The 27,137-nt window shown below is 48.2% G+C and overlaps 1 protein-coding gene across 1 annotated transcript in view; it reads left to right on the plus strand.

Moving 5' to 3' along the window:
- LOC138765375 (hemicentin-2-like) overlaps nucleotides 1-27,079 on the plus strand; it is a 27,352-nt gene extending 273 nt beyond the window's left edge. Inside the window, 19 exon segments of the mRNA XM_069942417.1 lie at nucleotides 40-369; nucleotides 1,526-1,782; nucleotides 2,137-2,599; nucleotides 3,108-3,379; nucleotides 3,820-3,856; nucleotides 3,859-3,942; nucleotides 3,945-4,166; nucleotides 4,573-4,872; nucleotides 5,183-5,461; nucleotides 5,973-6,251; nucleotides 6,608-6,886; nucleotides 7,264-7,542; nucleotides 7,795-8,061; nucleotides 10,488-10,751; nucleotides 22,100-22,190; nucleotides 22,726-22,807; nucleotides 23,520-23,677; nucleotides 24,150-24,258; nucleotides 26,782-27,079. Of these exon segments, the coding sequence (XP_069798518.1) occupies nucleotides 40-369; nucleotides 1,526-1,782; nucleotides 2,137-2,599; nucleotides 3,108-3,379; nucleotides 3,820-3,856; nucleotides 3,859-3,942; nucleotides 3,945-4,166; nucleotides 4,573-4,872; nucleotides 5,183-5,461; nucleotides 5,973-6,251; nucleotides 6,608-6,886; nucleotides 7,264-7,542; nucleotides 7,795-8,061; nucleotides 10,488-10,751; nucleotides 22,100-22,190; nucleotides 22,726-22,807; nucleotides 23,520-23,677; nucleotides 24,150-24,258; nucleotides 26,782-26,952 (4,223 nt within the window). The 3' untranslated portion in view covers nucleotides 26,953-27,079.
- Nucleotides 27,080-27,137: the final 58 nt, after the last annotated feature.

Genomic DNA, 27,137 nt, shown 5'->3' on the forward strand with positions numbered 1-27,137 from the left:
TTGCGATGGGTTCTGTTTAACGTGTCATTTCTCCCGCAGGTGTTGCCTCCCTCAGGTTGGTGACAGCTTCCACAGGTTCCTGTCTCCAGATTCCCTGCCAAATCTTACGTCAACGATCCTTCCATAAACTCGCAAAGTGGCTGAAAAAAGACGAGACGGCGGAGAAGCTGGTGATTGACTCGAATGGACAGTCAGACGATTCCTTCCAGAAAAGGACCAAACTCCACGCTGGGTGGAAGGAGGACGGGGTCTGCACCCTCACTATCCAGAACCTCAAAGATCAGGACGCGGGCTACTACTACTTTACACTGGGCCATTGGTGGTCCATGTCCAATAACAAGAACAATGGGTTCCTGCTCAACATATCCTGTGGGTTTTAACATCACACAAACCCCCTCCTCCTCAAACCCCCTCCCCCTCAAACGCCTCCAACCCCCCCACCCCCTCAAATGCCCCCACCCCCTCAAAACCCCCTCCCCAGCAAACCATTCAAACCCCCCCTCCACCTCAAACCATTCAAAACCCCCCTTCCCCCTCAAACGCCTCCAACCCCCCCTCAAACCCCCCTCCCCTCAAACCATTCAACCCCCACTCCCCTTCAAAACCCTCTCCCCCTCAAACTCCCCTTCCCCCTCAAACACCCCTTCCCCTTCAAACCATTCAAACCCCCCTCCCCTTCAAACCCCCCTCCCCCTCAAAACTCCCCCTCCACCTCAAACCATTCAAAACCCCCTTCCCCTCAAACGCCTCCAACCCCCCTCCCCTCAAACCCCCTCCCCCTCCCGCTCAAACCATTCAAAACCCCCCTCCCCTTCAAACCCCCCTCCCCCTCAAACTCCCCTTCCCCCTGCAAACCATTCAAAACCCCACCCCTTCAAACCCCCTCCACCATCAAACCACCCCTCTCTTCATACAGCCCCTTCAACCCTCTCCCCTCATACTCCCTCCCCCTCAAACATCCTTCCCCTTCAAATCCCCATCATATCCCCTCCCAAATATCTCCCTCCCCCAAAACCCCCTCCCATCTAGTACCCTCACCGTCAAAGCCCCTCCCTCAAACCCTCTCCCCCAAAACCCCCTCCCATCTAGTACCCTCACCGTCAAAGCCCCTCCCTCAAACCCTCTCCCCCAAAACCCCCTCCCCTCTCCCTCAAAGCCCCCATCCCCCACAAACACCCCTCCGCCTCACACCCACTCAAACCTCCCCTTCCCCCTCAAACCTCCACTTCCCCCTCAAGCTTCCCCTCCTCCCATCAACCCCCTCCCACTCAACCTTACCCGCCCTTTAAACCTTCCTCAGTTGTGCATAGTTACCATTCTCTGTTTTCTGAGTCCAATCACACCGGGAAACCGTGCACAGTTCCCGGTCTCCGTATCCCCACACCGGCAGCACCGTGCACAGTTCCCGGTCTCCGTATCCCACACCGGGAGCACCGTGCACAGTTCCCGGTCTCCGTATCCCACACCGGGAGCACCGTGCACAGTTCCCGGTCTCCGTATCCCACACTGGGAGCACCTTGTACAGTTCCCGGTCTCCGTATCCCACACCGGGAGCACCGTGCACAGTTCCCGGTCTCTGTATCCAACACCGGCAGCACCGTGCACAGTTCCCGGTCTCCGTATCCCACACCGGCAGCACCGTGCACAGTTCCCGGTCTCCGTATCCCACACCGGCAGCACCGTGCACAGTACCCGGTCTCCGTTTCCCACACGGGAGCACCGTGCACAGTTCCCGGTCTCCGTAACCCACACCGGGAGCACCGTGCACAGTTCCCGGTCTCTGTATCCCACACCGGGAGCACCGTGCACAGTTCCCGGTCTCGTATCCCACACCGGGAGCACCGTGCACAGTTCCGGTCTCCGTATCCCACACCGGGAGCACCGTGCACAGTTTCCGGTCTCCGTATCCCACACCGGATGCACCGTGCACAGTTCCCGGTCTCCGTATCCCACACCGGGAGCACCGTGCACAGTTCCCGGTCTCCGTATCCCACACCGGGAGCCCCACACCGGGAGCACCGTGCACAGTTCCCGGTCTCCGTATCCCACACCGGGAGCACCGTGCACAGTTCCCGGTCTCCGTATCCCACACCGGGAGCACCGTGCACAGTTCCCGGTCTCCGTATCCCACACCGGGAGCACCGTGCACAGTTCCCGGTCTCCGTATCCCACACCGGGAGCACCGTGCACAGTTCCCGGTCTCCGTATCCCACACCGGGAGCACCGTGCACAGTTCCCGGTCTCCGTATCCCACACCGGGAGTCCGCTACTGCCGCACAAACACTCATTGACCCTCTGTCGCTCTCCCCCTCTCCCACAGCCGTGCCTATCTTTCCGATCATCTCTTCGCCGGGAGAGATCCGTGCAGGGAAGGAAATAAAATTGTACTGCTCAGCGCGGTACATCTGCCCCAATACCCTCTCGTGGGAAATTCCTGGCATGGACTCCAAGGCACTTGAAACCAACAAATATAATGACACAACCTCGGTCTCCGTGACCCTCGTTCCTTCCCCGACAGACCACGGGAAGAAGTGTTCGTGCATGCACTCCCGCGATCAGGGACAGCCCGTGAAACAAAGTGTCACCCTGAACGTGCTGTGTGAGTGTGTTGGAAGTGGGGGATGGGACGCCCGTGGGGGTGGAGGGGATTAGAAGAAACACCCAGAGTAATGGGGCGAACTGTGGTCTGAGGTGCTGAGGGAGGGAGAGGCAGGAAGAGAGAGAGAGAGAGTGAGAGAGAGTGTGTAGAAGAGTGAGTGAGTGAGAGAGAGAGAGAGAGTGTGTGTAGAAGACTGAGTGAGAGAGAGTGTAGAAGAGTGAGAGAAAGAGTGAACAAGATGAAGAAAGGTGAGAGTGAAGGGATAGGTAAGGAGGGGGTGGCGAAGAGGGAAGGGTCGGCAGAGGGGGGCGGCGAGGAGGGGTAGGTGAAGAGGAAGGTGGAGGCGGGGAAGGGACGGTGAAGAGGGAGGGGGAGGCGAGGAGGGAGGGAGGGAGAGGCGAGTTGGGTTAGGTGGTGGAGGCGAGGAAGGAGGGGAAGGGGAGGGGGGCGGCGAAGAGGGAGGGGCGGCGAGGTCCCTGGTGTTTGAAGCTTGCCTCTGCTACCGCAGATGCCCCCACGTTTGCCTACGTCACCATCTCCCACTTCGAGGAGATGAATTTCAGAAAATCTGTCACATTGAGGTGTGGTGTTGGAGACAGTAATCCCCCTGTAACAGAATTCAGATGGAATGAGTCCAGCTCGTGGCGTAAAAGTGACAGCTTCACCCTGGAAGTGGAACAGACACGTGGCCAGAAGTGGTGTGAAGCGAAGAATTCAATCGGAACCATCCGCTCAAATGCCACCAAAATTCTCATTTTATGGTTGGTGTCATGTATCTCTGTAATCCATCCCTCCCCCCACCCCCCCAACCGACCTGCTCCCCATCACCGCGCCATGTCTCTGTAATCCCCTCCGGTCCCCAACACCCCTCCCCGTCTCCGTCACCACCTCCGGTGCCCTCCACCCCTCCCCGCCTCTGTAACCCCCTCCGGTCCCCTCCCCGTCTCTGTCACCCCCTACGGTCCCCTCCACCCCTCCCCGTCTCTGTCACCCCCTCCGGTCCCCTCCCCGTCTCTGTCACCCCTTCCGGTCCCCTCCACCCCTCCCCGTCTCTGTCACCCCCTCCGGTCCCCTCAACCCACCCCGTCTCTGACACCCCCTCCGGTCCCCTCCCTGTCCCTGTCGCCCCCTCCTATCCCCGTGACCCCATTCGTTCTCCCCCTTTGTTTTTACCTTGCCGCCGGGGTTTTGCTGAATCGCTGGTATTTACCCTTTTAGAGAATTCAAGATGGGCTGTGTGGACCCCTCTCTCCCTCCGAGCCGGTTAGGGTCGTGTGTGGTGATCCCTTGCCGATTCCGGATACCCAACAGCCACATGATCCAAATGAAAGGGATCTGGCGGAAAGGCATCACTTCCACGGACAGGAGGTGATCTCGAACTCCATCTACACCGGCCTCTCTGGGGTTCACGAGAAACGAGCTATATTCCTGGGAAACCTGGAGAATCGAGACTGTTCCCTGAAAATCCAGGATGTCCGAACGGTGGACGCTGTAACCTATTACTTTCGGATGGAGACCACTATTGGCAGTTGGTCAGATCAAATTGGTTTGCAGCTTATCGTTTCCAGTAAGCAATGGGGTCACGGCGCTGGTTACAAGATTCCGACGCGTTGCCGGGGGGGGGGGGGGGGGGGGGGGGGATGAGGCTGGTACAATAAGGGGCACGAAACCTTCTCAGACAGGCGTGGGTGGGAGGTAGGGGAGGGAAGGGGGAGATTGGTGAGTCAGGCACATGGGGAGGGTCCGCTGTGTGAAGGAGCTGTATGGGAGGGTGCCAGGAGAGAGGAAAGGTGGAGGCAACGAGGGAAGGGCAGGGGTGGTGTGGGACGGGGCAAGGAGGAGAGGGGAAGCGGTGAGGAGGAGGGAGGCGGTGTGGTGAGGGGCCAGAAAGGAGAAGGGGAGGCAAGGGGAGGGGGTGGGAGCTGTGGACCAGGTCCTCGTTCACCTTTGCCGCGTCAAACCTTGTCCAACAGGGAGATCGGAGACTCCTGAGATTACTGTCCCCGACAAGATTGTCCTGGGGAAGAAGGTCTCTCTGACCTGTACCGTGGGGTCCCACTGCCCCGAGGACACAGCTGAACTTGAGTGGGACCACCCCGACATCCACCGAGAACCCACAATTAGCACAGGGATTCGGGGCAACTATTGGGTCCACAGAAGCACCGTCTCCCTGAGCCCCACCTTCCAGAACAGACAGAAGAAGGTTCGGTGTTCGGCGAGATTTGGCTCGGGGACAGACACAACAGAGAGAGAAGTCGCCCTGGATGTGAAGTGTGAGTGAAAGAGCGGTCCCTTCCACCCCTCCCTGTCTCTGTTACCCCCTCCGGTCCCCTCTACTCCATCCCGTCTCTGTAACCCCCTCCCGTCCCCTCCACCCCTCCCGTCTCTGTAACCCCTCCGGTTCCCTCCACCCCTCCCCGTTTCTGTAACCCCCTTCGGTCACCTCCACCCCTCCCTGTCTCTGTAACCCCCCCTCCACCCCTCCCTGTCTCTGTAACCCCCTCTGGTCCCCAACACCGCTACGTCTCTGTAAACCACTCCGGTCCCCTACACCCCTTGATATATCTTCTCTGCATTTTCCAGATCCTCCACGAAATGCCACCATCTCCATGAGAACATATTTGATGTATTTCGCCCCAGGGCTGTCAGAAGGGGACACAATCGCCCTCACCTGTACCTTCGAGGCTGCGAATCCCTCATCCTGCACATATGGCTGGTTCAGAGATGATCAGAAGGTTCAGGACACGACTAAAGTACTCCTATTTCAATCACTGTCCTTCACAGATTACGGGAAGTACACATGTGAAGTTTTCAATTCGGAAGGAAGCACCAGATCGAAGGAATTCCCAGTGACGGGCAAGTGTAAGTACTTTACAGAACATTGCTCGAGAGGCTCAAATTCATCAGTCTTCAGTCTTGGAAACAAACCATCAATTGGGAGAAAATTTTGATAATAGTGGCCTCTGTAACCCTGGATCAGACCAAACTGGGATCCCTTGCTGTACAAACCCCACCCTCCCCCAGATCCCTCTGCTCCACCAACCTCCCCAAGATCCCTCCGCTCTACTGCACTACCCCGGATCCCCCCACTCCACCGCACTCCCCGGATCCCCCGCTCCACCACACTCCCCAGGATTCCCCCCGCTCCACCGCACTCCCCCGCATCCTCCCGCTCCACCGCACTCCCCCGGAATCCCCCGCTCTACCGCGCTCCCCCAGATCCCCCCACTCCACACACTCCCCCGGATCTCCCCGCTCCACCACACTCCCTCGCTCCACCACCCTCCCCCAGATCCCCCCGTTCTACCGGGCTCTCCCAGTTCCCTCCACTCCACCACATTCCCCTTGGATCCTAATAACGATTTTCTTGCAGATCGACCAAAAGAAGTTCACATCAAGGGTAACATAAAAGGCCAGGAACACATAAATCAAGTGACCGTGTGGGAAGGCGAAAAATTGACCCTGACATGCTTGAGCAAGAGGAGCGAACCCCCAATCTCGCACTACACTTGGTATTGGGATAACAAATGGAGGTGGGGCGAAAAATCGATGGTGCTGACTGTCACCCAGCAGGACCAAGGAAAGTACTGCTGTGAGGCAACAAACAAGGTTGGGGTTGGAAGATCGCCAACATTCACCGTCAACGTTTATTGTGAGTCTTCTGTCGGGGGAGGGTCTCGACACTGGCTGTTCACTGCTGCCTTTCAACACACAGGGTATAGTGCTTCAGTGATTCAGAGCGCAGGGCATGGTGTTACAGTCACAGAGCGCAGGGTGCGTGGTTACAGTCATAACACACTACATTCCGCAGATCTCTCAGCTTTCAACGCTCCCCCGGATCCCTCCGCTCCACCACCCTTCCCCGGATCTCTCCGCTCCACCACATTCCCCCGGATCCCTCCGGTCCACCACCCTTCCCCGGATCCCTCCGGTCCACCACATTCCCCCACCCCCCATCCCTCCGCTCCACTGCATTCCCCTTGGATCCTAATAACGATTTTCTTGCAGATCGACCAAAAGAAGTTCACATCAAGGGTAACATAAAAGGCCAGGAGCACATAAATCAAGTGACCGTGTGGGAAGGCGAAAAATTGACCCTGACATGCTTGAGCAAGAGGAGCGAACCCCCAATCTCGCACTACACTTGGTATTGGGATAACAAATGGAGGTGGGGCGAAAAATCGATGGTGCTGACTGTCACCCAGCAGGACCAAGGAAAGTACTGCTGTGAGGCGACAAACAAGGTTGGGGTTGGAAGATCGCCAACATTCACCGTCAACGTTTATTGTGAGTCTTCTGTAGGGGGAGGGTCTCGACACGGACTGTTCACTGCTGCCTTTCCCCACATAGGGAATGGTGCTTCAGTGATTCAGAGAGCGGGGAGCGTTGTGACGGTCACAGAGTGCGGGGAGCGTTGTGACGGTCACAGAGTGCGGGGAGCGGTGTGACAGACACAGAGCACTGCCCTTTGATGCTCTCCCCGGATCTCTCTGACCCCGACGCTCTCCCCGGACCCCTCTGCCCCCGACGCTCTCCCCGGACCCCTCTGCCCCCGACGCTCTCCCCGGACCCCTCTGCCCCTTGACGCTCTCCCCGGATCTCTCTGCCCCCGACGCTCTCCCCGGACCCCGCTGCCCCACATCTTAATAGCGATTATTTTGCAGATAAGCCAAAAAACGTTGATATCAAGTCTAGCGTGAAAGGCCTGATGCTCGGAGAACCAGTGACCGTGCAGGAAGGCCAAACATTGGTCCTGGTTTGCATGAGCGAGTGGAGCCAGCCCCCAGTCTCCAACTACACATGGTATCAGAACGGCACTAAGAGGTGGACCAATGAAACTGTGGTGCAGAAAGTCACCCGGCAGCACAGCGGAAGATACCAGTGTGAGGCCACGAACCTGGTCGGGAAGGGGGTTTCGCCAAATCTCACCATCAACGTTCAGTGTGAGTCTCCCGTATAGGGATGGGTACCATACTCCCTGTTAACTACCGCCTTTCCCCACACAGGGAGCGGGGTTACAGTCACAGTGCGGGGTAGAGCACAGGGAGGGGGAGATGAGGAAGGTGGGGACAGATGGGCGCTGGAAGTGGAGGTGAGGAGGGGGTGATGGAGAGGGAGGGGAGGCAAAGAGGGTGGGAGGGGTGGTGAGGAGGATCTGGTGGTCCAGATTGACAAGATCCCCTTTCTCCCCACAGACCCTCCCACAAACGTGCGAATAATTGGCCCTTCTGAGGTGCGCGTGGGCCAGACTGTGACCTTCATTTGCCATTGTGAGGCCAATCCTGTGTGTGTGTCCTACACCTGGAGCAGGTTGTGTGGGTCACATGTCACAACACTGAGCCCAAGAACATGGGAATATGACCTGAGGGTCTCAATGTCTGACCTGTACTGTCAGTATCGCTGTCGAGGGACAAGCAGCATCGGGGAACTGGACTCTTTTCTCCTACCCCTCAATGTACAATGTGAGTTTCAACTATTCTACTCCTCACTGTTCACAGCAACGTTCTCATACCTTGGTCTCTGGTCTCTGTAACCACCCCCCCCACCCCCCCCCAGTCCCTACACCTCTCCCCATCTCTAACCCCCTCCGGTGCCATCAGCCCCTCCACCCCTCCCTGCCTCGGTAACCTCCTCCAGTCCCATACACCCTCCCTGTTTCTGTAAACCCCTCCAGTCCCCAACACCCCTCCCTGTCTCTTGTAACCCCCTCCGGTCCCTTCACCCCCTCCCTGCCTCTGTAACCCCCTCCAGTCCCCTACATCCCTCTCTGTCTCTGTCACCCCCCTCCGGTCCCCTACACCTTCCCTGTCTCTGTCACTCCCTCCGGTCCTCTACACCCCTCCTTGTCTCTGTCGCCCTCTCCGGTCCCCAACACCCTCCCTATCTCTGTCACCCCCTCCAGGGAGGGCACCCTTTTCTTTTTACACAGAGAGAGAGGTCGGGCCTCAAATGCATTGCCGGGGATAGGAGTGGAGGCTGGAACAATAGAGACACTTTAAAGCCTCTTAGGCACATAGAACACTTCAGCACAGTCTAGGGCCATCATGTCATGATGCTGTGCTGATCTCTACTATCAGGCCCTCTGCCCCACACCCACCACCCTCAAGGGGAGGAGAGTTGAGGGGAGACACAGAGAGCGGTAGGGGCCTGGAATGTGTTACTGGGGTTGGGGGCGGAGGCTGGAACAATAGAGACACTTTAAAGCCTCTTAGGCACATAGAACACTTCAGCACAGTCTAGGGCCATCATGTCATGATGCTGTGCTGATCTCTACTATCAGGCCCTCTGCCCCACACCCACCACCCTCAAGGGGAGGAGAGTTGAGGGGAGACACAGAGAGTGGTAGGGGCCTGGAATGTGTTACTGGGGTTGGGGGCGGAGGCTGGAACAATAGGGACATTTAAAAGGCTCGTAGACAGCTCACCGAAATAGAAAGTTGTGGAGTTGAGGGAAGGGAGGTGGAGATAGGGAGTAGGTTTATATGGGTCAGCATGACATTGTGGGCTGAAGGACCTAGACAGGTCTGTTGGCTGAGACTGGTTAGGTGATTAGGCAAGGTAAAGGCCAACAGAAAACAGGGTGTGGAATAATGAGAAGCCAAAATTGGAGGTGCCCTAGGACTTTGGATGGTTTCTACACGAGTCACGGATGCACTGTCAATAATCACAACCGACTGTGGCTTTTATTCAGCGTCAAGCTCAGTCACTGATCGAGGCAGAGTGGAATGGGGCTATGGGTAAGATCAGTGTTTGGCCTTTACCACACCTAATGACAGGAAAGATAGTAATAAGGTAGAAAGAATGCAGAGAAGATTTACTAGGATGTTGGACAGACAAACCAAGGAAGGACGGACGCAGTGAATGGTTGGGCACTGAGGAGTGTGGGAGAACAGAAGGATCTGGGAACACAGATACAGAATTCCCTGAAAGGGGTTTCACAGGTGGACAGCATTGTAACAAGAACTTTTGGCAAAATGGCCTTCATAAATCAAAGTATTGAGTCCAGGAATTGGGATGTTATGGTGAAGTTGTATAAGATATTGGTGAGGCCAAATTTGGAGAATTGTGTGCAGTTTTGGTTACTGAACTACAGGAAAGATCTCAATAAGATAGAAAGAAGGTAGAGAAGATTTACTAGGATGTTGCCCGGACGTCAGGAACTGAGTTACAGGGAAAGGTTAAACAGGTTTGGACTTTTTTCCCTGGAGCGTAGGAGATTTGATATTTAAAATGATGAGGGGGACAGACAGATTAAATGTAAGTCGGCTTTTCTCACTGAGGGTGGGTGAGATACAAACCAGAGGACGTGGGTTAAGGGTGAAAGGGGAAAGATTTAGGGGGGAACAAGTTTAGGAGTTACTTATCACCACAGTGTCCGGGACCAGGGTTCGAATCCCGCGCTGTCTGAAGGAACGTTCTCCCCGTGTCTGCATGGGCTTTGCCCAGGGGTTCTGGTTTCCACCCACAGTTCGAATCATCCTGAGGGTTTGTAGGCCAATTGGGGCAGCATGGGCTCATGGGCCAGAAGGGCCTGTAACTATGCTGCATAAACATGTTTAAAATTGGGGGGACTTTTTCACGCAGTGAGCGGTTGGAGTGTGGAACGAGCTGAGTTTCTGAATGTGGGCTCGATTTTGACTTTCAAGGAAGATTTTGTGTGTCCATGGATGGAAGCTGTGTGGAGGGCATTGGACCAGATGTGGGTCAGTGGGACGAGGCGGCACAGACTAGAAGGGCTGAAGGGGCTTGTTTCTGTGCTGGGGGGATTCTATGCTTCAAGTACAGGTCGCCATGGACGGGGAGGGTTAGATGGGCACACTCCACTCCTGAGCATCGCCCGCTGTCAGTCGCGTGCTGAGAGAGTCCCCTAACTGCACTGCCCTCTGCAGACAGCCCCACCAACGTCAGCGTGCGGGCTCCGAGCGAAGCAGTGGAAGGGGAGAGGGTGGTTCTGGCCTGCCTGAGCTCTGGCAACCCCCCGGCCATCAGTTACCAGTGGAGAAAGAGGTGCGGTGAGAGGGATGAGCGGCTGGAAGGCACAACGTCAGAGATTCAGGTCACGCTCTCCCAAGATGGGCGATGTGGTTATTCCTGCAGTGCAGAGAACATGTTGGGATTCGGCGAATCACCATCCAAACACATCACCATTAAATGTGAGTCTTAAACCCCTGACCCGAACTAACACAGAAGGGGCAGGGGGAGGAGGGAGGAAGGGGCAGGAGAGGAAAGAGGAGGGGGCAGGGGAGGAAGAGGAGGAGGAGAGAAGGCAAGAAGGGGCAGGGGAGGAGGGAGGAAGAGGCAGGGGAGGAGGAGAGGAGGGAGGAAGGGGCAGAGGAGGAGAGGAAGGGGCAGGGAGGAGGGGGCAGAGGCGGAGGAGAGGAGGGAGGATGGGGCAGAGGAGGAGGATCGGGCAGGGGAGGAGGAGAGGAGGGAGGAAGGGGCAGGGGAGGAGAGAGGAAGGAAGGGCAGGGGAGGAGGAGGGAAGAGGAGAGAAAGGAGGAGGAGGGAGGGTGGGGCAGGGGAGGAGGAGGGAGGGAAAGGCAGGGGAGGAGAAGAGGGGGGAGGGAGGGGAAGGGGAGGAGGAGAGGAAAGAGGAAGAGGGGAGGAGGAGAGGAAGAGGGGAGGAGGAGAGGAAAGGAAGAGGGGAGGAGGAGAGGAAAGAGGAAGAGGGGAGGAGGAGAGGAAAGAGGAAGAGGGGAGGAGGAGAGGAAAGAGGAAGAGGAGAGGAAAGGGGAAGAGGGGAGGAGGAGAGGTAGGAGGGAGGAACAGGGGAGGAGAAGGAGGGAGGGAGGGGCAGAGAGGAGAGAGGAAAGGACAGAGGAGGAGAGACCAACAGGTAAGAGGTCACAGGTGGATCCAGGTGCGAAGGTTAGAAGAGAAAGAAACTGAGGTGATGGGGGGGCGTGAGGGGGCAGCTCTGAAATGGAGAGGGAAGGGAAGGAGGTGGGGGGAAGGAGAAAGGGGGGACAAGAGAAACTCGGGGTGGGGGGGAGAGGGGGGGGTTAACGGAAACCAGCGGTCGACGTTAATACTGTCTGGGTGGAGGGGTCCAGACAGGTACCAGGTGAATATCACTATCCCAATATCCAACTCCTAATCCCAGTAACCCCCACATTTCTTCGCCCCATCTCCAAAGTCCATATTCCAAAACCCCCATTCCCACACACAGGGCCCTCCTCAATGTTTGGGACAAAGAGACATTTTCCCTTTATTTGCCCCCGTGTTCCACAGTTTTAAATTTGTAATCAAACAATTCACATCAGGAGGAGTCACGTGATGGAGTAGTGGCCGGTCAGGGAATTCCAGCCCTCTCTGGAAAAGTTGAAAAAAAAAACGCACAAAACACAAAGGTACAAGAGTAAAAATTAAAACAAAGTAAAAATAAAGGTGAGAAGAAAATGGCAGCGAAGAGAGAAAAGTCAAAAACAATGGGAAGAAGAGAAGATGAAAGAACGTCGGAAGTAGAAGGTGAAGGCCTTACCTGTCCGAGGAGGCCCGCCGCGGAGAGAGAAGCCCGCTCCCTCAGGTCAGTGGAAGTCCCGGGCTCGGGACTACAAAAATGGCTTGCGGAGCCGAGTAAAAGTGCGCAACCGCGCATGCGCATGAAAAAAAACACACTGACGGGAGGGGGGAACAGCTGCGAAGTCGATCTCCACAGGTGAGAGAGACACCTGCAACACAGCAACAGGTGCAGAACATAGAAAATAATGACAACAAGAAAGAAGAGGGTAAAAAGAAAACAAGGAAACAACAGATGGTCAACCCAGAGGAAGAAGAAGAAGAACAGAAAGAAGTGGAAGAAGAAGAGAAAGACAAGACAATGGATATATCTTTTTTTAAAGAATATATGGAATCAGTGAAAGAATGGCAATTACAATAATTTAATGAGATAAAAAGAATTAAGAGTGCAGAAGAAAAAATGAATAAAATAGAAACGGTCATATCGGGGATAGGAAAAAGAGTGGATAATGTGGAAGAACGAGAAATAATCGTAGAAATGGAAGTAGAGGACTTAAAAGAGAAATTAGAAGAATCTAATAAAAAAGTTAAAGAGGCACATGAGCTGTTAGCTCAGAAGATAGATATAATGGAAAACTATAATAGAAGAAATAATATAAAGATAGTGGGCCTTAAGGAAGATGAAGAAGGCAAGAATATGAGAGAATTTATAAAAGATTGGATCCCCAGGGTCCTAGGAAGACCAGAATTACAGGAAGAAATGGAAATAGAGAGGGCACATAGAACATTAGCCCCAAAACCACAACCGCAGCAAAAACCAAGATCCATTTTAGTAAAATTCTTAAGATATACAACAAGGGAAAATATATTGGAGAAAGCAATGAAGAAAATAAGAGAAGACAAAAAGCCACTGGAATACAAAGGTCAAAAAAATTTTTTCTATCCAGACATAAGTTTTGAACTCCTGAAGAAGAGGAAGGAGTTCAATACAGCAAAAACGATCTTATGGAAAAAAGGATATAAATTTATGTTAAAGTACCCAGCGGTACTTAAAATAGTTATTCCAGGTCAACAAAACAGACTATTCTCGGATCCAGAGGAAGCACGAAAATTTGCAGAACAACTACAAAACAGACAGAGAGATGAAGACATGTAATGAGAGTAAAAATGACCACAAACTATATGTATGTGTGTATATGGATATATAGAAGTGTATGTATATATGTGCATACATGAATGTATCCGTATTTAGAGGAAAATATATAGAGTATAGATAAGAATTAATAAGGGAATGAAAGGGAATAGAGGAAATAAGGAGGGAATTAAAAGAGTGACCTTTGTTATATATGAAAATTGAAATCTTTTCTGGGGGGGGCTGGGTGGGGAGGAGTTACGGTCACTGCAAAATCAGTTGACGTTTGCGAGTGAATTCGCAAATCCAAATGGAGAGGGGAGATGTGGTTGCCCGGCAAGGGATAAAGGGCAACTCAGGAGGGGGAGGGGAGAATGGGGTTAAAGAAGTTTTAAATAGGAGAATAAGGAAAATGTTTGATGTTTTAGAAATGTTGTCTTATAAAGTGTTCAAAACAAGAAAGCAGAAATGGATAAGAAGGAAAGGTGATGATGGAGAAATGGAAAGGGAAGATAAACAAAGTATGAAATGGCTATGTTGAACTATATGACTTTAAATATTAACGGAATACATAACCAAATCAAAAGGAAGAAACTGCTAAATTTACTGAAAAAAGAAAAAATTGATATAGCATTTGTGCAAGAAATGCATTTAACTGAATTGGAGCACAAGAAATTAAAGAGAGATTGGGTAGGACACGTAACAGCAGCATCATATAATTCAAAAGCAAGAGGAGTAGCTATATTAATCAGTAAAAATATACCAATTAAAATAGAAGAGGAAATAATAGATCCAGCAGGGAGATATGTAATGATAAAATGTAAGATATATTCGGAGTTTTGGAATCTACTCAATGTATATTCACCTAACAAAGAAGATCAAAAGTTTATGCAAGATGTTGTTTTGAAGATAGCAGATTCGCAAGGGAACATATTAATAGGAGGGGATTTCAACCTTAATTTGGATTCAAATATGGATAAAACTGGGAAAAAAATTAGCAGAAAGAACAAAGTAACCAAATTTATAATTAAATCGATGCAAGAAATGCAACTTTTGGATATATGGAGGAAACAACACCCAAAGGAAAAGGAATATTCATATTATTCGGGTAGACATAAAACATATTCAAGAATAGACCTATTTCTGTTATCAGCTCGTATGCAAGATAGAGTAAGAAAAACAGAATATAAAGCTAGAATATTATCGGACCATTCACCCTTGATATTGACAATAGAGTTAGAGGACATCCCTCCAAGAATGTATAGATGGAGATTAAACTCCATGGTTATCAAAAGGGAGGATTTTAGAGAATTCATTTAAAGAAAAATTAAAATGTACTTTGAAATAAATACAGAATCAGTGAAAGAAAAATTTATACTATGGGATGCAATGAAAGCGTTCATTAGAGGGCAAATAATAAGTTATGTAACCAAGATGAAGAAGAACTATAATCAGGAAACAGAACAGTTAAAAAATAAGGAATTGATTGAAACAAATATTGTATTCTAGGAAAAATATTCATTTTTATGGTATTAATCCTCCCTAGTAAACCCAAAGGTAGATCCGTCCACCTAATCAAATCTAATTTAATCCTTTTTATTAAAGGAAAATAATTAATTGAATATAATTCTTGAAATTCCGTATTAACATTAATTCCTAAATATTTAATTTGTGTAGTCCACTTCAAATTTGTAATATTTTTATTTACTGAATAATCACCTTTACAAATTGGTAAAATTTCACTTTTAGCCCAATTTACTTTGTAACCAGATAATTGGCCATAAATTTCTAAACATTCTTGAATTGCAGGTAAAGAAATATCTGGATCCACCAAATATAATAAAACATCATCAGCAAATAAATTAATCAAATATTCAAATATTCTAATAATAATAGTGAATGATCCAAAACCAATCTAGCCTTATACTCCACAGATGTAACCCTATCCTGCAAATGTGCTGATATTAAAAAATAATCAATTCTAGAAAAAGAATTATGTCACAAGGAATAAAAAGAAAAATCTTTCTCTGTAGGATTAACTCTTCGCCAAATATCAATTAAATTCAAATCTGCCATCATATTAATCACTTGGATTGCCATCTTAGACTTCTTAATTACTCTTGGGTACTTATCCAATAAAGGCTCCAACACCACATTCAAATCTCCCCCAACATCACATTAGAGTTCGATTGTCCAAGTAATAAAGACATATCCACAACAAAAGCTGTATCCTCAACATTAGGAGCATAAACATCAAGCAAAGTCCATGCCTCATTAAAGATTGTACAATTTAATTTTAATAATCTTCCATCTTATATAAAGCGATTAGAGAATTCTTATGGAAGGGAAAATTTCCGAGAGTAGCAATGAGAAAATTGATGTGGGATTTTCAATTTGGAGGTTTAAGATTACCGAATTTTCAGCATTATTATGAAGCAGCTCAATTCAAATTTCTTAGTGCATTAATGAATATGGACGACCCACCTAGTTGGGTAAAGATAGAAATGGTGGTTATTTTAGAAAAATTTCCTCATGAGTTTTTGTTTCGATGGAATAAAAATTTATTACGAACTTATGATGTACCAATATTGAAACATTTATTGAATTTATGGACAAGTAAACTTTAAAAATTGGGACTTAAAAATATATATTCTGGAAGATTGCCATTATATAATAATCAACTTGTTCCTTTTACGGTCTCCAATGCCACTTTGAAACAATGGGAAAAGAAGGGAATAAAAAATTTATCTGATTGTTTTTCTGAGGGTTGTTTTTGTTCCTTTGACGAATTACAAAGGAAATATGGTATTAGTGCAAATTCTATATTTGTATATTATCAATTAAGATCTTTTGTAAAACAGTTATGTGGTCGACATATGATTTTATTGCCTGAATCTAGTTTTGAAGAATATGTACTTTCAATACCAAAAAAGGGATATATATCTGATTTGTATTGTATTTTACAAGAAATTGATAGTAAAAAAGACTGGGATAAAGATAAGTTGAAATGGGAAAAACATTTAGGACATAAAATAGCTGAAGAAGCTTGGATGGAAATTTGTCAGAATAGTATTCGGAAATTAATTAATGCTAGACTAGCGATGATTAATTATAATTTTATTCATCAGCTATATTTAACGCCGGAGAAATTAAAAACATTTGGTTTTAGTAAGTTGGATTCTTGTTTTCGATGTGATCAGACGGCAAATACTTTTTTGCATACTGTTTGGCTTTGTGATCGATTGCAACAGTTTTGGAAATGTATTCAATCTGTTTTTAACAGTTTATATAATATCCATCTTGTATTAGATCCCAATATATTTTTATTAGGGAACATGCAATCATTAATCAATTTAGGTTTAGAGGATTATCAGATTTCATTTATTTATTTAGCTTTAGTTGTGGCTAAGAAATGTATAGCACTTACTTGGAAAGATAGAAATATACTAACTTTAGATAAGTGGTATTTGGAAATGAAATTTTGTTTGACTATGGAAAGGATATCTTTTTCAATTCAGGATAAGATGTCTTTTTATAAGTTAAAGTGGACTCCGTTTGCTAATTATATGCATTTAAGTTTGATTTAAATATATGTTTATATTTTAGTATTGACAATTTTTTGTTGTTGTTGTTGTTAGAATTTTTTTAGGTTAAGTTTTATCTCTTTTTTTTGTAAGTGGGTATTTTTTCATATATAATATTGTCAATTTTATTAACTCTTCACTCTTTAATTTGGGGGGAGGGTTGGACTAATTTTAAGTTAGACTATTAATATTGTGTTACAATTAACGGGGGGGGGTTATTTTGTGTAGTTTTCTGATGTAATATTGTAATCATACCTTTTTAAATTTTTATTTTCTATTTTTCTTTAAATGTTATTCTTTATAGTATTCATGTCATAAAATTTTAAATAAAGTCTTTAAAAAAAAGGAAACAGAGCAGTTGGAAAGGGAAATAGTAAATATAGAAAAAGAATTAGCAATGAAGAAAGATACAACTAAAAGAAGAGAATTGGCAGATAAAAAAGTAAAATATGAAACACTACAAACATATAAGGTGGAGAAGAACATAATGAAGACAAAACAGAAATATTATGAACTAGGGGAAAAAATGCACAAAATCCTAGCATGGCAGCTTAAGACAGAACAAGCTAAGAGAATGGTATTGGCATCAAGGAAAAAAGACAAACAAATCACATATAATCCAACAGAGATCAATGAAAACTTTAGAGAATTCTATGAACAATTATACCAAACTGAAAATGAAGGGAAAGAAGGCAAAATAGATGAATTTTTAACTAAAATTGAACTACCAAAATTACAAATAGAGGAACAAAATAAATTAACAGAACCATTTGAAATAGTAGAAATACAAGAGATAATAAAAAAAACTACCAAATAATAAAACACCAGGAGAGGATGGATTTCCAACAGAATTCTATAAAACATTTAAAGATTTATTAATTCCTCCCCTCCTGGAAGTAATCAACCAGATTGACAAAACACAAAGCTTACCAGATTCATGTAAAACAGCAATAATTACAGTAATACCAAAGCAAGGGAAAGATCCACTTGCACCAGCGTCATATAGACCAATATCATTACTTAACACAGATTATAAGATAATAGCTAAACTATTAGCAAACAGATTAGCAGATTATGTACCTAAAATGGTAAATCTAGACCAAACTGGATTTATTAAAAAAAGACACACAACAGACAATATTTGTAAATTTATTAACTTAATTCATGCAGTAGAAGGGAGTAAAGCGCCAACAGTAGCAGTTGCTTTAGTCGCAGAGAAGGCCTTTGACAGAGTAGAATGGAATTATTTATTCAAAGTATTGCAAAAATTCAGTTTACCAGAGAAGTATATTAATTGGATTAAAGCATTATATAAGGGGCTATTGGCAAAAGTGACAGTAAATGGATATATATTAAAGCAATTTAATTTAAGCAGATCAACAAGGCAGGGATGCCCACTATCACCCTTATTGTTCGTGTTAGCTATAGAACCACTAGCAGAATTGATAAGAACAGAAAATAATATAAAAGGGATAAAAATAAAAGACAAGGAATATAAAATCAGTTTATTTGCGGACGATATTATAGTATACTTAACAGAACCAGAACTATCAATAAAAGCATCATATAAGAAATTGAAGGAATATGGAGAAGTGTCGGGTTACAAGATTAACGTAAATAAAAGTGAAGCAATGCCAATGAATAATGCGGATTTCTCAAAATTTAAGAAGGAATCATCATTCAGATGGCAAATGCAAGCAATAAGATACCTAGGTATACAAATAAATAAAAATCTCGGCTATCTATATAAACTCAATTATTATCCACTAATGAAAAAATTACAGGGCGATTTAGAGCATTGGAAAGATTTACCACTAACACTAATAGGAAGGATAAACTGTATTAAAATGAACATTTTCCCAAGGATACTATACCTATTTCAGGCATTGCCAATACATTTGATGGAGAAATTCTTCAAGGAGTTAAAGAAAATAATAAGGAAATTTTTATGGAAAGGGGGGAAACCGAGGATAGCACTAGATAAATTAACAGAATCGTATAAACAAGGAGGCTTACAACTGCCAAACTTTAAAAATTATTATAGAGCCGCACAATTAAGATACCTATCAGAGTTTTATCAAACAAGGGAAAAGCCAGACTGGACTAGATTAGAACTAGATAAAATAGGGGAAAAGATACCTGAACACATATTATATAAATGGGATGAAAAATTGGTACAACGTAGGAGTTCTCCAGTATTACATCATCTGCTCAATATTTGGAAGAAGATTCATGTCGAAAGGAATAAAACAAATTACCAATTACCAAAACTAATAATGACGCAAAATCAGTTACTCCCTTTTACAATAGATAACCTTTCCTTTAGAGAATGGGAGAAAAAAAGGGATCAAAAGAATAGAAAATTGTTTTTCAGGAAATAGATTATTATCCTTTGAACAAATGAAGGATAAATATAATATAACTCAAGATACAGTGTTGGCATATTACCAATTGAGATCCTACATGAAGGACAAATTAGGAAGTAGTCTGAGGTTACCAGAGGGAAGTAACTTTGAATATGTGATTACAGATACAATGATAATCAAAAGATTTATAACAAATATGCATATTAAACTGCAAGAAAAGGAGAATGAGGAAAGAAATGATAAAACTAAACAAAAATGGGAACAAGATTTAAATATAAAGATAAAGAAGGAAACATGGGAGAAGTTATGCTCTAGAACGATGAGAAATACAATAAATACGAGGTTACGTATGATACAATATAACTGGATACACAGGCTATACATTACACCTCAAAAGTTAAATAAATGGAACCCAACAGTATCGGACAGATGTTTTCATTGTAAAAAAGAAATGGGAACAACAATTCATGCAATCTGGACATGTGAGAAAGTAGAAAAATTTTGGGAAGATCTAAACCAGATATTAAATAAAATAACAGAAAACAATATACCAAAAATCCCAGAGATCTTCCTCCTAAGTAACATAAAAAACAAAGAATTTGGACTTGATTTGGATGGTGCACAAAAAAGATTTGTTAAGAAAGCTCTAGCCGTAGCAAAAAAAATGTATTATGTCAACCTGGAAATTGGAAGATAATTTGACAATACAACAATGGCATGTAGAAATGAATAAATGTATTCCATTAGAAAAAATAACATATAATTTAAGAAATAATATTGAAATATTTGAACAAATATGGAAGCCATACATGAAACACAATAGAGAAAACTTACCGGGGACATCTACCACCTAAATTAACGAAAGGAGAAGGAAATGAAAAGAATTGACTGAGTGGAATTTCTTGTTTATTTTTATTGAATGACAACATTGTTTGACTGATTTAATGTGTCTTAGATTTTGTATTTTAAATGAATGGGGGGGAGGTAGGGAGGGTGGGATGGGAGGAGGGAGGGGGGGAGAAAATGACACTGTATATATTTGAAAAGGAAAATGTATGTATCTTGGTCAGTGTGGTTTATGGTGTGAAAAATAAAAAATTAAAAAAAAACAATTTACATCTGATTAAAGTGTACATTCCAGATTTTATTCCAGGGTTTTGTTTTGACTGTGTAGAAATTACAGCATTTTTTATACAGTGTTCCCCCATTTAAGGGCCCTGTAATGTTGGGACGTTTGGCTTGACGGGTGTTTTTGATACTTGGGGATGTTTAATTGCTTCGTTAGAGTTGGTTTAAGAGAGCTGGGCTTTGGTTCAAAGCTTTTGATCACCTTTGGAGTCTGCAGTTGCCATTTTTCAACATGAGGACCAGAGTTGTCCCAATGAAAGTCAATAAAGCTGTAATGAGACTGGACAAGAATAAAGCAGTGAGAGACACGGCCCAAACCATAGTATTATCAAAATCAACAGTCTGGAATATCACTAAGAAAGAAGACTTCCCCACCCCCCCCCCCACCCCCAATGGGGATGTATGATAGACCCCTTTAATGGGCTAAGGGAATTAGAGGAGCAAATTTGTAAGAAAACATAGGAAACAGGTGTAGGAGTAGGCCATTCAGCCCTTCAAGCTGACACCGCCATTCATTTTGATCATGGTTGATCATTGTTCTGCCTTCTCCCCAGACCCCTGATCCCCTTTGCCACAAGGGCCAAATCTAACTCCCTCTTAAATGTAGATAAGGAACTAGCTTCAACCACTCGCTATGGTGAATAATTCCACCAATTCGCCCCTCTCTGGGAGAAAAAAAGATTCTCATCTCAGTCCTAAAAGACTTTCCCCTTATCCTTAAACTGTCACCCCTGCTTCTGGTTTTCCCCAACATTGGGAACAACCTTCCTGCATCTAGCCTGTCCAATCCCTTAAGAATTTTATACGTTTCTATAAAATTCCCCTCAGTCTTCTAAATTCCAGCAAGTATAAGCCTAGTAGATCCAGCCTTTCTTCATATGCAAGTCCTGCCATCCCTGGTATCAATCTAGTGAACTTTCTTTGCACTCCCTCCATGGCCAGGATACTTTCCTCAGGTAAGGAGACCAAGACTGTACACAATACTCCAGGTGTGGTCTCACAAGGGCCCTGTACGGCTGCAATAGACCCTCTCTGCTCCTGTACTTGAATCCTCTTGCTGTTAATGCCTACACCTTCTTCCTGACAAGTGTTTCTGCTCTGTCGGATGGGCAATGAGGGATTTTTCTTCACGATTATGTGAATTCTTCTGCTATCAACATTGGAGTCTGCCTTGACCGACCAGTCCATTTGCAATTACTGAGCTCACCAGTTCGCTCTTCCTTCTTAATGATGTTGATTTAGTCATCCTACGGTTTTGGCCATGTCTCTCACTGCTTTATTCTTGTCCAGTCTCATTACGGCTTTATTGACTTTCATTGGGACAACTTTGGTCCTCGTGTTGAAAAATGGCAACTGCAGACTCCAAAGGTGACCAAAAGCTTCGAACCAAAGCCCAGCTCTCTTAAACCAGCTCCATCGAAGCAATTAAACGTCCCCGAGTATCACAAACACCCGTCAAGCCAAATGTCCCAACATTATGGGGCCCTTAAATGGGGGAACTGTATAAAAAAATGCTGTAATTTCTACGCAGTCGAAATAAAACCCTGGAATAAAATCTGGAATGTGCACTTTAACCAGATGTGAATTGTTTGATTACAAATTTAAAACTGTGGAGTACAGGGGGAAAATAAAGGGAAAACATCTTCATCCCAAACATTATGGAGAGCACTGTATTCCCACACCCCTATCCCTGACCCCAGGCCCTAAACACTCCTGGGAGTGTTTGCCCCTGGACATTCCAAAGAACGTTACCATTCTCATGGAGGAGGTGATGGGGGGAAGGAGTGAATGCGTTCTGGGAATGACCAACTTCTGATCCTTCGTGATTACAGGGAACAGCCAGAGGAAGGTCCTTGTCAGTGTCACACCAACGGTTATCTTCCTGGGAATACTGGGAGCACTAGGGATCTTCTGCATAATAAAGTAAGTAGCAACCATAGTCTCCATGTCCCTGGGTCAGACCACACCGGGAGCAACGTGCACAGTACCCGGTCTCCGTATCCCACACCGGGAGCACCGTGCACAGTACCCGGTTTCCGTGTCCCACACCGGGAGCACCGTGCACAGTACCCGGTCTCCATATCCCACACCGGGAGCACCATGCACAGTTCCTGGTCTCCGTATCCCACACTGGGAGCATCGTGTAGTTCCCGGTCTCCGTATCCCACACCGGGAGCACCGTGCACAGTACCCAGTCTCCGTATCCCACACCGGGAGCATCGTGCACCATTTCCGGACTCCGTATCCCACACCAGGAGCACCGTTCCTGGTCTCCATATCCCATACTGGGAACACCATGCACAGTTCCCGGTCTCCATATACCACACTGGGAGCATCGTGTAGTACCCGGTCTCCGTATCCCACACCGGGAGCACTGTGAACAGTTCTAAGTCTAAGTGTCCCTGGGTTATATTTATGGACCTGCTGTGACGTTGTGATTCACTTTCTCCATCAATAGAAAGAAGCGAGGTCAGGCTGCCGATGAATGGAATTCCGATGCCATTAACGTTGTTTACAGTGTGGTGAACAAGCCCACTAAGGTACGCCAGAGGTGCAACGGGGAGATTATTCAGTCCCTCAATGCTACCCCACTTGATCTAATTCCAATTGCACCATCTCTTTCCTCTACACCCTAACCCGAGGCTATTCATCCCCTTTCTCCCATTCTACTCCTCAATGCAAAGGATCTTCAGAACTAAGGAAAAGACCCTTCAACCTATATCATTCATACTGGCCCAGTGTCCTATCTGAAATTGTCTAAGTTCCCTGCGTTCATCCCATCCCACCCTTCCCTCCCCACAAAGGCATCTTAAAGAGGTCACTTATTCCTGTTCCTCCCTCAGAATTCCTCCACCAATTCCCATTGTCCTATTCTGACCTCCTTCATCTCAACCTCATCTTCATCCTCCTACTCCTCTCCCATTTCACCTCTTCTGCCCTTCTCCCTCCACATTCCTTCACTTCTCTCCTTCCACTCCCCTTCTACCCCTTCCTCCAAATCCTATCCCCACCTTCTCCCCTCACACTCCCCTTCTCCCATTCCTCTTCCCTCTTGTACACCTCTCCAAACTTCTTCCCCTCACCTCCCTATTTCTCCACCATTCCGCTCCCCTCTTTTCATCTCACCATCTCCCCTCCTCTCCCTCCCTCACCTCTCCCCTCCTCTTCTCATCCTACCTTCCCTCTGCCTCCCACCTCTCCCCTCTCCTTCCTTTCCACCCCTCCTCTCCCCTTCTGCTGCCATCCCCACAGACAAGGGAGAGGACAGTGTACGAAAACATGGTGCTGATGGACAATGCCCAACCTCAGGAGCCAAACACCCCTTCATGCTGGGACCCCATCCACGAGTCAGTCCAGTTCCAGCCCATGGACGGAGTGGAAACCCACAGGGAATTGTATTCAGGATCGGAGTAAGGAATTCTGTTTGGAATGGGGAGTGGGTGACAGAGACAGGGAGGGGTGTCGGGGACCAGAGGGGGTTGCAGAGATAGGGAGGGATGTAAGAACCAGAGGGGGTTGAAAAGACATGGAGAAGTGTAGGGGACTGGAGGGGGTTACAGAGATAGGGGTGTAGGGGACTACAGAGACAGGGAGGGGTGTAGGGGACTGGGCGGGAGGGGGGTTGTTAGGGGACTGAAAGGGGTTACAGAGACAGGAAGGGGTGTGGGGACAGGAAGGGGTGTGGGGACCGAAGGGGGGGGTTACAGGGACAGGGAGGAGGGTTGGTTAGAGGACTGGAGGGTGTTACAGAGACGGGGAGGGTTAGGGGACCAGAGGGGATTACAGAGACGGGGAAGGGTGTTAGGGGACCGGACAGGGTAACAGAGATGGAGTAGGGTATTGGGGATCAGAGGTAACTTCCCATTCTACTGGATTTCACAGTATTGCAGGGCAGCAGAAGGTGAACACGAGGCATCCGAGTGTGGTCTATAGCCAAGTGTGTGTGCGCCCACATGCAGCCAAGGCACATTGTACAGGACCCCTCACGGTGGTATGTCAGCTGATTCACTTTCCTGTTTCTGTTAGCCACTCTAGCTCCCAACACCCCTCCCTGTCTCTGTAACCCCCTCAGGCCTCCTACACCCCTCTTTGTAACCCCCTCTGGTCTCTGTAGCCCTCCCTGTCTCTGTAACCCCTTCTGGTCCCCGACACCCATCCCTTCCTCTATAACCCCCTATGGTCCCCTACACCTCTCCCCATCTCTGTAACCCCCTCTGGACCCTACACCTAACCCCTACTCTGTAACCCCCTCGGGTCCCCAACACCCCTCCTTGATTCTGTAAACCCATCTAGTCTCAGTACACCTCCCTGTCTCTGTAACCCCCTCCGGTCCCCAACACACTTCACCGTCTCTGTAACCCCTTCCAGTCCCCGACACCCCTCCCCGTCTCTGTAACCCCCTCTGGTCCCCTACACCCCTGCCCATCTCTGTAACCCCCTCTGGTCCCCTACTCCCCTCCCTGTCTCTGAAACCCCCTCTGGTCCCCTACACCCCTCCCTATCTCTGTGACCCCTTACGGTCCCCTACACTCCTCCCTGTCTCTGTAACCCCCTCTGGTCCCCTACACTCAACCCCTACTCTGTAACCCCCTCTGGTCCCCTACACCCCTGTGTCTGTAACCCCCTCAGGTCCCCTACAGCCCTCCCCGTCTCTGTAACCCTCTCTGGTCCCCTACACCCCTGCCCATCTCTGTAACCCCCTCTGGTCCCCTACTCCCCTCCCTGTCTCTGAAACCCACTCTGGTCCCCTACACCCCTCCCTATGTGACCCCTTACGGTCCCCTACACTCCTCCCTGTCTCTGTAACCCCCTATGGTCCCCTACACCCAATCCCTACTCTGTAACCTCCTCCGGTCCCCTACACCCCTCCCCACCTCTGTAACCCCCTCCAGTCCCCTACACCCCTCCCCACCTCTGTAACCCCCTCTGGTCCCCTACTCCCCTCCCTGTCTCTGTAACCCCCTCTGGACCCCTACACCCAACCCCTACTCTGTAACCCCCTCCGGTCCCCTACACCACTCCCCGCCTCTGTAACCCCCTGCAGTCCCCTACACCCCTCCCCACCTCTGTAACCCCCATCTGGTCCCCTACACCCCTCCCTATCTCTGTGACCCCTATGGTCCCCTACACTCCTCCCTGTCTCTGTAACTCCCTCCTGTCCCCTGCACCCCTCCCCGTTTCTGTAACCTCCTCCGGTCCCCTACACCTTTTTTCCCGTCTCTGTAATCTACTCCGATCCCCTACACCTCTCCCCATCTCTGTAACCCCCTCTGGTCCCCTACACTCCTCCCTGTCTCTGTAACTCCCTCCTGTCCCCTGCACCCCTCCCCGTTTCTGTAACCTCCTCCGGTCCCCTACACCTTTTTTCCCGTCTCTGTAATCTACTCCGATCCCCTACACCTCTCCCCATCTCTGTAACCCCCTCTGGTCCCCTACATAACTCCCCATCTCTGTAACCCCCTCTGGTCCCCTACACCCCTCCCTGTCTTTGTAACCCCCTCCGGTCCACTACACCCCTCCCTGCCGCTGTAACTCCCTCTGGTCCCCTACATCCCTCACTATCTCTGTGACCCCCTACGGTCCCCTACACTCCTCCCTGTCTCTGTAACTCCCTCCTGTCCCCTGCACTCCTCCCCATTTCTGTAACCTCCTCCAGTCCCCTACACCTTTCCCCGTCTCTGTAATCTACTCCGATCCCCTACACCTCTCCCCGTCTCTGTAACCCCCTCTGGTCCCCTACACCCCTCTCCATCTCTGTAACCCCCTCTGGTCCCCTACACCCCTCCCTATCTCTGTGACCCCCTACGGTCCCCTACACTCCTCCCTGTCTCTGTAACTCCCTCCTGTCCCCTGCACCCCTCCACGTTTCTGTAACCTCCTCCGGTCCCCTACACCTTTCCCCGTCTCTGTAACCCCCCTCTGGTTCCCTACATAACTCCCCATCTCTGTAACCCCCTCTGGTCCCCTACAACCCTCCCTGTCTTTGTAACCCCCTCCATTCCCCTACACCCTTGCCCGTCTCTCTAACCCCCTCTGGTCCCCTACACCCCTCCCTGTCTCTGTAACCCCCTCCGGTCCCCTACACCCCTCCCCGCCTCTGTAACTCCCTCTGGTCCCCTACATCCCTCACTATCTCTGTGACCCCCTATGGTCCCCTACACTCCTCCCTGCCTCTGTAACTCCCTCCTGTCCCCTGCACTCCTCCCCATTTCTGTAACCTCCTCCGGTCCCCTACACCTTTCCCCGTCTCTGTAACCCCCCTCTGGTCCCCTACACCCCTCTCCATCTCTGTAACCCCCTCTGGTCCCCTACACCCCTCCCTATCTCTGTGACCCCCTCTCTGGTCCCCTACACTCCTCCCTGTCTCTGTAACCCCCGCTGGTCCTCTACACCCCCCCGCGTCTCTGTATCCCGTTCTGGTCTCCTACACCCCTCCCTGTCTCTGTAACTCGTTCTGGTCCCCTACACCCCTCCCTGCCTCTGTAACCCCCTCATTTTGGTCACTTGTTTACAGAACCTGAACAGTGAAGATTACGAGAACATTGGTCATTTGGAATCGGTGTCTGACACCGAAAGCGAGGAGGAGATTCGATACGCCACTGTCGTCTTTCCGCAGCAGAGCACGTCTGGTCCCCACTGCAGCGTTTCACAGGAGAGTGTCGAATACGGCAACCTGCGCTTCTGATCACATCCCCACCAGCTTAACAATGGCTGCAAGAGTAATGTTGGGGGAGAGCGGTGAAAGACGTGCCTTGAACTTTCACCCCATCCTCACTATTAATCTGGAATAAAACATATTGCCCTGTGCTCTTGCCAGGTGGGGAGCAGATTGGGTTAGAGACGGGTTGGGGTGTAGGGGGTTACAGAGAC

Source organism: Narcine bancroftii, chromosome 5 (assembly GCF_036971445.1).
Source record: "Narcine bancroftii isolate sNarBan1 chromosome 5, sNarBan1.hap1, whole genome shotgun sequence".
Lineage (NCBI taxonomy): Eukaryota > Metazoa > Chordata > Chondrichthyes > Torpediniformes > Narcinidae > Narcine > Narcine bancroftii.